Genomic DNA, 12,435 nt, shown 5'->3' with positions numbered 1-12,435 from the left:
AAGATGAGATTACCCCAATGCAAAGATTCTCCATCTTGGCAACTAAGATGTGTGGATTTAATTCTCAGATTTCCCATAACTACCTGGGGAATTCTGGAAGTAAACGTCCATACATCTTACATTGCCAAGGATGAGAAATATTGCTCTAATGTTATGCTACACTTAAAAACTTTTCTAATTTCAGTTGCTTCCAGAGAGCCTTAGAAAGCATATGTGATATTAAATATAAATCATTGCTCTGATTATTTGTATCTGCAAAAGAGCATTTGAGCTCTTCCCCCCCAAATAAGATAGTGATGAAGTATCTAAGAAATAATTTAATTTTAAATTGCATGTGTGTGATGGTGATGGTTGATACAAAATTTATAGGAATTTGAAATTATGTAGTGAGGCCACAAAATTGAAATGTTCATAATTGTTGAATGAACAGAAAATAGCAGTGTGATTTTTACAGATGTGTAGAACAAAACGAAGATTTTATAGTGGCTCTAGTTGAATTATTGTTCTAGGTAGTTTCTAATTACAAACTGCTGCTGTTAGGTTCATTGCAGGTTTTTAGATACCTTTAGATCCTCCTTGATACATCCTTAATATGCAGGTATCAGAAATGCATCTTACCGACTTTTCCTGATAAAAGTGATTGTGTATTACAACTTTCTATCTGATCATTTTCTGATATAAAATGTTTAGCATTGGTATATTACCAAAATATTTTCTGTCAGGAAATAATAAATAAAAGTAAATTTAAATATATAAAGAACAAAAGGGTTTATGGCATTTTAGTACTTAGCATTCCCCTGCATTGTTGGTTTACATATAGTGGCTTTTAAAAATATTATTTTCAATGATTGTATTTTTTTTCTTTTTACAACTATTAAAATAAATGAAAGATGTGTCATAATGATGATTTTCAGAATTGTGCGTAGTTCCCCCCCCCCCGGTTTCTCGTTTATATATTGGCATTCAGTAATGGAGCTGTGAAGCTTTAGTACTTCTTCGGGTCATTTGAGGATATAAATACAAGAACTACCAATGATTTTTCAGTGATGACTACTGCTTAGTAATCTCTATGACAGAGCAGTTAAAGAGAACAGACATTCCACTTGAGTAGATTCAGCACGGACTAGAAAATGATGACACCTTTCTGCTATTTAGTCTGCTGCAGAATGTAGTTTGTAGCATTGTATTTGTACCAGAGGAACAAACAATACAGAAAAAAATTACAGCCAGTGCAGAACTGTTGCTTTTAAAATATAAGGTTTCAATTTGATTAAAATGGTCAAGAACTGTAATGATGGTAGCTGGCATTCAAATGCTGGACAAACAATTCAGTATAGTATTGTAACAATTATTGCTCTATTTTAAACAAATGCCACAGCAAAACCTTGGTTGTCCACACACTATGAAAGAATTTGGCCTTGAACTTGTGAATGCACTGTCTAATAAGTATGAAATGTTATATTTTTTCCAAACCATTTGTAGTGTAAGATCAAGTCAGGGTCTCTCATCCCTTTCAGCTGTTGGGCAGATTTGGAATTTTGAGTGGATTTCAGGGGTTCTGTTAAAAAAATGGTCATGACAATCATAAAAAAATCTTATGTAACAGAAGGCAAACTAGTGAAGTTGTTTTCTTATCACTTCTTCTAATCTCTTCTATTGATAACTACCACCTCAGCTTAATTCTCTTTCTTTTCAGACCAATGGCATACTTCAGCTAAAACACTACATTTTTATTTTCCAAGAATAAAATAGACCTCTCTGGGACCCAAAGATATTGCTGCAAATACAGATTGTATTTGAGATTGATGTTTTGCTTCCTATTTATTTACTTCTAAACAAAAAATGTAGAAAAATGGTGGAACAGGTACCCTGGCAGATGCCAAGAAAGGTATACCTAAGCCTAGGGGCTCCCATAAGGGTCACAAAGAAAACCTGTGATTTATGTGTAGGCACCCTAGAACAATGAAGCAGTTGTGTTTATAAAAATTTATCCTGAATTGCATAAATCAAAATCTACATTAACAGTAATATGGCTCCAGTCTAGTCTGTCTTTGTTCTGTGTCTCTTTCCTTGGTCTCTCTGTCAATGTACACACCTGATTTTGTTAATATTAATGCACTCATCTCTACATAATTTCTTACTTCCATATTCTGATTTGTCTTCCTCTCTATCGGCAATTATATCTCTACAAACAATTTATAATCTAAAATCAAGGTTTTTTTTCTCTTCTAGTTCCACAAGTCCAAAATGTACAGCATGTCAAGATACAATAGTGAAGGATAAGGTATAATTTCCCCCCATAATCTTGCAATTTTGCGTTGTTGCTGTTACCATTACTAGCATAACAATATTTTGCTTTGGTTATACTTTGAAAATCCATTTAACTGTATAGCTCAAATTAGAAAAGGTTTTGTGCTATATAAATGAATCTCTGCATTTCGTACTATAGAATTTTTATTAATACAGTTTTTGAATGAAGAGATCTTGTTGAATTCTTTTGGTTTTTCCCCCTATGGCTTTTCCTAAAGTTTCACTCATTCAGTGGGCTGGAAATAGCACGTGCCATTTTATTTTTACAATGATTTACACAAATGAATAATAACAAGGTGAATTATAGACTTCTTTTTGAACAAATACAGGTAGTCTTGATCATAATTGAGTCTGCAATTTTGGTTGTTAAGTTGTAATGGACATAAAGTGGGTCTCCTTGTAACCGCACCCAGTTTTACAACCTTTTCTGTGGTGGGCATTAAGCAAACCCCAATGTTCACTATGAGGCATTTTTCCCCAGAAAGTCAAAGTAAATGCTGGTTTCCAGGAAGAAAAACTTAGTAATTCATGGTCATGTGACCATGAAATGCTGCAAATGGCCATAAATGCTGGCTGGTTGCTGGGTTCCAAAAATGCAGTCACATGATTGGGGGGTGCAGGAGTTGGAACTTCAAATCCAATCATAAGTTCCTTTTTTGAGGTCTTTTATAACATTGGTGCACAATTGTCTACATCTGCAAATACAAACATTTTCTCTGACAATGTCCATGAAGAGAAGTTCATATATACACGCACATGCAGGTAGCCAAAGATAAATGTTGAATCCCCAGAGACAGAAGGGGGAAAAAACATTTAACACTAGGGCCACCAGAAATAGATATATGTTTGCCTGCTCTTCCATAAGGAAGCTGCTTTGCATTATGGTAATATACATGGCATGCACACATGAATGGGAAAATATTGAAGAACTTAAAATGTGGAAGCATATAAAGTCCATTATCCTTGCCCAGTTTGGTTCCTTTAGTTGTACTGCATATATAGCCTGAAGAAACTGCAGTCTTGGGAATCCTGGCAGTTGCACACGTACCACATTTGGAGGATAATAGATTGGGGCGGCTATAGTTCAGTTTGCTCTTTGCAATATTGGCCATACAAATACTATCAGAAAACTCATTGACAAACTCAAAAGTATTATACATTTCCTGTAATATCCTCCAGCTGATATTCAGAAGGTGATTGGAGGGTCCACTGAGTAGAGATGACATTTTGCACTGCTAGAAAGTGTGCTCTTTTTCATTTTAAAGAAAAGTTAAAATCAAATTCTGGCAACTGAAAGTAAATATCATTTAACCCATGTTTTTTGCTGAAAAAGCAAGTGCAAATGTTAATGTTCTACTACTGTATAACAAAATATTTGGGTGCTTTAGAAATTAGATACTACTTCACTGCCTGAACTGCTCTTCTATGATATTAATTCTGATTTTACCTGCTTGATCTCTTCCTTTATATACTTTTTTATCTGGACCTCAAATTGAGCTGGTTGTGTAGCATTCATCATGTAGAAAATTGTTTAGTGCAGAGGTCCCCAACCTTTTGGGCACCAGGGACCGGTTCCGTGGAGAAAGGCTTTTCCACAGACCAGAAAGTGCATGGTTTTGTGTGCTGCCTGCATTCCACAGATGGAGCTTGTTTGTTTGGACCGGTTGCTGGCATGCAGCGGCCCACTACTAGTCCACGGACCGGGGGTTGGGGACCTTTAGTTTAGTGCAAAGTCTTGTTATCTTACTCATTTCTCTGCTCCTTAGTCATTTGTGACAGATCTTTATTACTCTTTATAGATGTTTTTATTGCCTCATAGAATCTACTTTAAAAACAGTAAGCATTGACATACAGTCTGCTTTTGTATAGTTTAAACTCACCTTATAGGTTTTGTGTCCATATGTGTTCTAATCAGTCCTGGCAAATATAATTTTCCTCAGCTGTATACTTTGCAGCTGTGAACCAAGAGAACTGTTGGAACCATTCAAAATCAATCTATAGCTATATAAATAGTGTTATGGTCTATCAGTTAATCCTAGAGTTGAAGGATGTGTTACTTTTGTCACACAACAAGCAGGTAGGAGAGAATAGGTGATATTTCAAATTTCTATTGAATTATGGTTCTCTACTATATTTGGTATTAATGAAAGTTGGAAGTACACAGATAGCCCTAATGGTTACTAAAGATTTCCTTGGATTGCATTTTTTTTGTTTAAAGACCAATCTGTATCAATAAATGTTAAATGTAATGTGAAAAAATGTAATTGCAGTTTTTTATGGCTAAAATGGGGTGTTCGTTCATTTTCTCACTTTTTGGACTGGTTCAAAAATTGTGCTGCAGCTGCCAGAAAAGCCAACACAGAGCTAGGCTACATTAATAGAGGGACAGAATCAAGAACATATGAAGTGTTAATACCACTTTACAAAGCCTTGGTAAGGCCACACATGGAATACTGCATCCAATTTTGGTCACCATGATGTAAAAAAGATGTTGAGACTCTAGCAAGAGTACAAAGAAGAGCAACAGAGATGCTTAGGGAACTGGTGGCTAAAACATAAGGAACAGTTGCTGGAATTAGGTATGTCTAGTTTAATGAAGAGAAGGACAAGGGATGACATGATAGCAGTGTTCACATATCTCAGGGGCTTCCACATAAAAGAGGGAGTCAAGCTATTCTCCAAGCACCTGAAGGCAGGATAAGAAAACAGATAGAAACTAATGAAAGAGAGAAGCACCTTAGAACTAAGGAGAAATTTAGAACAATTAATCAGTGGAACAACCTGCCTCCAGAAGTGATGAATGCTCCAACACTGGAAGTTTTTAAGAAGAGACTGGACAGCCATTTGTATGAAATGGTATAGGGTTTCCTGACTGAGCAGGGGGTTGGACTAGATGACCTTCAAGGTCCCTTCCAACTTTATTATTATTAGTAGTATAGCTCAACATTTTTTATTTAATGTATTTATTTACCATATTTAGGAACTGCCCATCTTCCTCCTTTTACTATAAAATGAAGGACTGTTCTTATGTATAATTTCTTGTACTTTAAGATACTGCCAATTGAAAAAAAATTGATCAGGACAAATACTGTGTACTCTATAGTACAGTGTAGTCTATACAAATCTTTTTTTTCAAACTAATTCAGACTTTGCACGAATACATCTTACTGTGCAAAGAAAAGTGAAGACGTTCTTGTATTGTCCGTTTGTAGCAGTTGCCGTCAAAATTTCTTATTCATAAAAAAAGTTCTGAAATAGTTTTACCAGATTTCATGTGAATGTAGGTTTATATATTTTAATTGTCTAAGAGAAGTTTATTGAGCCATTTATCAGAATGTAGCTATTTGCATCAAGCTGGTTAGTGCCAAAATGATAAACTTTTATATCATTATTGTAATTAAAACTCTATTAAATGTCTGTTAATTCTAGATATTTAAAGATAATTGCTGTCGGAGGGAGCTTCTAGCCCTTCAGATTTTCTGCAGAAATGAAAATAAAGGTTGTCGAGATCAACTGACCTTGGGACAGTTGCTGGTAAGTAGTTGAAAACCTTCCAATATGTTTTTGTCTCTTCCTCTCCTTTCATCACTGAATGCTAGATTATATGATTTGTGGTGTTAACTGAACCTAAGTTACACATTGTTTTAACAAAAAACCCACATCAAAATTGTAATGTATGAAGTAGGCTAAGTCTCTAGACCAGACATGTCAAACACAAGGCCCGGGGGCCGGATCCGGCCCGCGAAGTGGTTTCATGCGGCCCGCAAAGCCATCTTGGAAACAGTGAGGGAACGGCCCCCACTGCCTTGGCCCTGGCCCAGAGACCCTCCTTCTGCCAGAGACCCTCAGATCTGTCCCACTCCTGCCCAGGCCCCCATAGGCACCCTTGATGCCATACGCACTCTAGCCACGCCCACCCAGTAGGCCACACCCACCCAGGCCATACCCACCCGGCCCCCGGAGGGCAACTGCAATGCTGATGCGGCCCTCAATGAAATTGAGTTTGACACCCCTGCTCTAGACCAAGGTTTGTAAACTTTATACAGTATAGCTAGGGAGATATATTTGTTCAGTATCTTTTTAAAGGCTTATTGTGCAAAATGGCAGATCGACTTGTATAGTTCTTAAGGACCAATGCTACTTTTTTAACAATGCTGGTAGCAGGCCTATTGCTCCAAACTATAGTAAATTCCAGCATGCAGTAATAGAGTAGTCACCATTCAAACAATTCAGATAAGCCCTCAGAAAGTTGCTCAAATATCATATGTGTACAGGATATCTATTCATATAAGAATACTGGAGAAAGCCTTCTCATATTCTGGAATTCTGGAAAAGATAATCAAACAACAAATCAGCGAACACCTAGAGGCAAACAAAGTCATTACTAAAAGCCAACATGGGTTTGTCAAAAACAGATCATGCCAGACAAATCTTATTGCATTCTTTGACCAAGTGACAAAATTAGTGGACCAGAGGAATGCTGTGGATATAATTTACTTGGACTTCAGTAAGGCATTTGATAAAGTAGACCACAACCTACTACTTGATAAGATAGAAAAATGTGGGTTAGACAGCATCACCACCAGATGGATTTATAGCTGGCTGACCAGCTGTACTCAGTGTGTGGTCCTCAATGGAACTGCATGTAGGTGGAAGGAAGTGTGTAATGGGGGTGCCCCAGGGCTCTGTTCTAGGCCCAGTGCTCTTCAACATCTTCATCAACGATTTGGATGAGGGGATAGATGGAGAACTCATCAAATTTGCAGATGACACCAAGCTGGCAGGAATAGCCAACACTCCAGAAGACAGGCTTAAGATACAGAAGAATCTTGACAGACTTGAACACTGGGTGCTATCTAACAAAATGAGATTCAATGGTGAAAAAAGTAAGGTTCTACATTTAGGCAGGAAAAACTAAATGTACAGATATTGTACAGGTGGTACCTTGCTCAATAGTAGTTAACTGTGAGAGGGATCTTGGAGTCCTAGTGTGCTGCAGATGCCAAAAAAAGCCAACACAGTGCTAGGCTGCATTAACAGAGGGATAGAATCAAGATCACGTGAAGTGTTAATACCACTTTACAATGCCTTGGTAAGGCCACACTTGGAATGCTGCATCCAGTTTTGGTCACCACGATGTAAAAAAGATGTTGAGACTCTAGAAAGAGTACAGAGAAGAACAACAAAGATGATTAGGGGACTGGAGGCTAAAACATATAGGGAACGGTTGCTGGAATTGGGTATGTCTAGTTTGATGAAAAGAAGGACGAGGGGGGACATGATAGCAGTGTTCCACTATCTCAGGGGCTGCCAAAAAGAAGAGGGAGTCAAGCTATTCTCCAAAGTGTCTGAAGGCAGGACAAGAAACAATGGATGGAAACTAATCAAGGAGAGAAGCAACCTAGAACTAAGGAGAAACTTCCTGACAGAACAATTAACCAGTGGAACATCCTGCCTCCAGAAGCAGTAGATCTTTGTATTTTGTTATCTTCTCCAGTTCTTTCTCGTTTATTCTGCTGTCTCCAGGCACTGCCATGTCCACTATCCAGAGTTTTTTGTCTTTCTTATTGACAATTGTTAAGTCCAGGGTATTATATTGCAGGTGCTTGTCTGTTTGAATTCTGAAGTCCCAGAGCAGTTTAACTTTGTCATTTTCTATGACTTTCTCTATTTTATGGTCCCACCAGTTCTTGCTTACAGGCAAATGATATTTCTTGCAGATCTTCCAATGCACCATTGTTGTTACTTTGTCATGCCGCTGCTTGTAATCAGTCTGTGCAATCTTCTTGCAGCAGCTTTATTGTTGTTGTTGTTATATACAACTGCATGTGGTACACATTGGCTTCCAACTAAACAAAGGTACTTAATCTGCACTTGAAGGTTACTATGAAGATGAGAAATACAGAGTCAGATTTTGCATTTCTCCAAATGTTGTTCCAAAAGCTCAGTCAAAAACATTTAGATATTCGTGTTTTAAAATAAAGTATGTTTTGAAGTACATGAATGTAATGCACAAGTTTTTGTTGGGTTTTTTTGTGTGTGTGCAGATAGTACAACAATTCATAGAATAGACTTATTAATAAATATGTGCAAATTCTGACCTCTCTATTTGAATCCACCAAGCCAAAGAAAACTGAAACTTTGAGTAGCAGGTAGTATTTATAAAATGTTATCTAATTTAACTACATGATCACATATTAAAAATAATAGACTGGCAACTAAAAATATGAAAACACAGAGAAATTTACTATTGTTGGATACTAAATTCTTAAGTACTCCAACCTAATAAACTTTGGTAGGTACCTGTTTGTGTTTTGAAGTTAATACAATAGTCCTTAACTTACAACCACACAATTGAGCCCAACATTTCTGTTGCTAAGTGAGACACTTTTAAAGAGACTTTTACCTCATTTTACAACCTTTCTTGCCACATTTAAGTGAATCACTGCAGTTGTTAAGTTAGTAATATGGTTGTTAAGTGAATCTGGCTTCCCCATTGACTTTGCTTGTCTGAAGGTCACAAAAGATGATCACATGATCATGGAACACTGCAACTATCATAAATATGAATCAGTTGCCAAGTGACTGAATTTTGATCATATGACTTTGGGGATGCTGCAACGGTTGTAAGCGTGAACAACACACATAAGTCGCTTTTTCCAGTGCTGTTGTAACAGGTCACTAAATGAACTGTTGTAAGTCAAGGACTACCTATATCATGTTTTAGCACTACTGCTGCAAGAAGTCAGATGTTTCCAACTTCTGGGTAGCAAATTTATTGGCAACCAGGTTTTTGTGTTTTTTCTCAACTGTTAATGTAATATTAACTTATACTTTATGCCAAAGAAAAAACAAGGGGGAAGAATATTTTGAATTTCTTGTGACCACTAAATAAAGTTAACAAGATTCATTATCTTTAAATTGATAAATAAACTAAATCTATTACCCTTGGCGTATTGGTGACCTGGTGCTTGTTGGTTTCAGACACATCTAAGAAATGACTGTCTCTTTGAAGAACTTCCATGTCCTCGTACTGATTGTAAAGAAAAAATACTGAGAAAAGATTTACCAGATCATATAGAAAAAAACTGTAACTATCGGGAAACAACATGTAAATACTGTAAAAGCCAAGTACCAATCATTATGATACAAGTAAGTATGTCTTCTTAGAAAGCAAAACAACTTTTCAGGAAAGTATCTATGGTGAACAAGGTCTTTTGAAGAATCTGGGAGCCTTTAAGACAGACAGCTCATTCAATGCCATATGCACACGCTTAATATAATAACAATGCACCCTTTTCTCCATTGTTTCTCACTCATTACAATTAGCAGCCTAGTAAATGGGATTGAATGGAGAAAGTCCAAAAGGCTGAAGTCTCTTAAGGTCACTTTTATTGCCTTGATTGAAAAGTGGAGGAATATTTTTTATGTGATTATTTCAAATAGATAACCATGATTTGGAAGGCAATCTTTCCAAGTATAGGGTCCAGAGGCTGTAATTTGAAAGTCTTCTAAATAGTTTATAAACTGGGAAGCATATGCCCTAAGAAATGATGCTGCAACATATGAGGTTCAATTGGAACATTTTGGAATTCAGATTTCTTAAATCTTTCATTCTGTTGGATCTAATAAGAAGTGGTCAATGGCTATATTTGGGGAAAATAACAGAAAGTTATACCATTTTTTCCAAATCATTTTACATGGGTGAGAGAGAGTTGTCAGACAAATAGAGGAAACCAAATTCCAAGGCTTCAAAATGAAAAGGGAGGAAGGAAGCTGTACAGGACTGGGGGATGGAATGAAAGTTATACAAATAAGCTTTTATATTTTTCTGCTTTTGATAATTCAGATATTTCTAAACTTCTACATGTTCTGCAAAGTAAGAAATCACAGTTATATTGAGGATTTTCAATTCAATGAATAATAACTCTTCTAGAGACTAGTATCTTTGGCACTGATTACTGATTTTTTAAAAATTAATTTAGAATAACACATTGTATGTTGAAAAGCGCAACTTTTATCAACCTGATACCTGATTGCATCTGCTAGTTGTGACTTTGATTACCATAGCAGCAGTATTAAAACCATGTTTCTTTAGAGATTTCTTTGCAGATTTTGGGGTTTTGGTGGGACAAAATACATGCCTGTAGCCTTCAAAAGTCTAAATTTTATATTTAAATTCTCAAATATGAAAAATTGGCCTAGTTGTGTTTTACTTCAAGCTTGGAAACAAAACCCTGCTTAAAACATTCTGTGCTGCCTACATCCTATTGAAAAAAAGCTTGGAGCCAAATATGAAATGTTTCAAGCTTTGAATGAAGCAATAGAAAATAGCCTTGCTATTTTCTTTTTATCACAGTGCTGCAGAAATAAGTAGGATGGCAAAGTTGCAAAAAAATGATCCAGTGTTTTAAAACTGTCTGCTGTAGGATCAGTCGAATCATTTCTAGGGTTCTCCACAGAGACTCATTCGATCTTCGGTTTGTTGAGGAACCTCACAGAGGTCCATCATCAGCATCAATATTTTGCATTCATTTCATTATGCAATTGATGGGCATATTAACAGCAGTGACCAAGACCCTGTAAAATCTAGAGAAGCCTGGCTGGGTCAGACAGTTGTTAGGAATAGATTATTTTAATGAATTATTATTGGGTACCCGCTTCATTTTTGTTCTATAAAAATTTAACATCACTGTGCTTCAATCAAGTGTTGTGTTTACAACATATAGATGTGCACATACACATTAAAAAGTGATATGTATATATATCACGTGTGTGTATGCACACACCCCCTTTGTTGCACAACTAACAAGCAAAATGCATTATTAAAAAATTATGTCAGCATAAGATCATTCGTGCACATTTACCTCCAGGTAATAGAACTCAAGATAATGTACATTTTGTTCAAACTTGGAACACTTGAAATGGGAGGTTGGAGGAAGAAACATTTTGTGCATCTCTAAAAGGCAGATATTTCAGTCATAAAAATAAATTATATTGACAGGTTATAAATTCATGTTATTTATTTTAAGAAATAACTTCTTTGCCATTTTATTTTTTTGTCCAGTATAAGTGATTATGAATGTATAAGTATGTGACATGATTTTTCCTATTGTTTTCTTAGAAACATGAAGATGCAGACTGTCCTTGTGTTATGGTTACATGTCCTCATCAGTGCAGTGTTTCAGCACTCCTCAGAAAAGAGGTAAAAAATCATATTGCAGAGCTGTTTATAAAATCAGATAACATGCTGTATTATATTAGTATTATATTAGTTGCTGCAGAATGTTTTTTGTTAAAATAGTATGTAAGAAATTTGCCAGAAGCAGCTCTAATACATTTGAAAAACAAGGGAAACAGTCTTTCTGTTACCTTTAACTTTAAAGGTATTTCTAAACTCCCAGAATATAATGCTGCTGTTTTCTTAAATAAATAAGTAAACAAAAATTTGCAATGCTTGCAGCAATTTTTTCCCTTTACCCTTATTACTGTGTTTTCCCCAAAATAAATAATTTTCCCTTATTACTGTGTTTTCCCCAAAATAAATAACTTTTCCCCAAAAAATATATAATTTTTTGCCTCCAAAAGAGGCATTAGGTCTTATTTTTGGAGGATGTCTTACCCGCTTACCTCAGGACCACTGCAAACAGGCCTCCCACACCCCAAACCTGCCGCACCGCCACCTGACTTCTGCGGTTGCTCGCAGCAGGCTGCGCTGGTGCCACTTGCAGCAGGAGGCCATGTGGCGCATCATACCGATGTCACCACTTACGACAGGAGGCCACCTAGTCCCTGGTGCCAGTGCCGCTGCTCATGGCAGAACAATGTGTGGCACATTGTGCTGGTATTGGCGCTCGTAGCACAATACATCACATGGCCTGCTGCAAGCAGTGGCACCAGCGCAACATGCAACCAGCTACGAGTGGCCGCAAACAACAGTGCCACAGGTGTTGGGGTGTGGGAGGCCTGGCTGCAGTGGTCCTGAGGTAAGCGGGTGCGGGGTGCATGGAGCAGCTTGATTCCCCCCCACACACACACTCACTCACTCCAGCCCTAGCTTGATTTTTACATGTGCACCTTGCCCCATCTCGTACAACCAGATGGGGACAGAGTGGGCAGGGTCTT

At 36.9% G+C, this 12,435-nt stretch overlaps 1 protein-coding gene across 1 annotated transcript in view; it reads left to right on the top strand.

Moving 5' to 3' along the window:
- Positions 1–12,435, top strand: part of TRAF3 (TNF receptor associated factor 3) — a 103,252-nt gene that overhangs the window by 75,488 nt on the left and 15,329 nt on the right. The window contains exons 5-8 of the mRNA XM_081314464.1: positions 2,233–2,284; positions 5,740–5,844; positions 9,295–9,462; positions 11,435–11,515. Coding sequence (XP_081170590.1) covers positions 2,233–2,284; positions 5,740–5,844; positions 9,295–9,462; positions 11,435–11,515 — 406 coding nt within the window. The remainder of the gene's footprint in view (positions 1–2,232; positions 2,285–5,739; positions 5,845–9,294; positions 9,463–11,434; positions 11,516–12,435) is intronic.

Source organism: Vipera berus (genome assembly GCF_964194415.1).
Source record: "Vipera berus genome assembly, chromosome: 1".
Lineage (NCBI taxonomy): Eukaryota > Metazoa > Chordata > Lepidosauria > Squamata > Viperidae > Vipera > Vipera berus.
The sequence above is the reverse complement of the archived record's forward strand: the minus strand, read 5'-3'. Positions and strand labels throughout refer to the sequence as shown.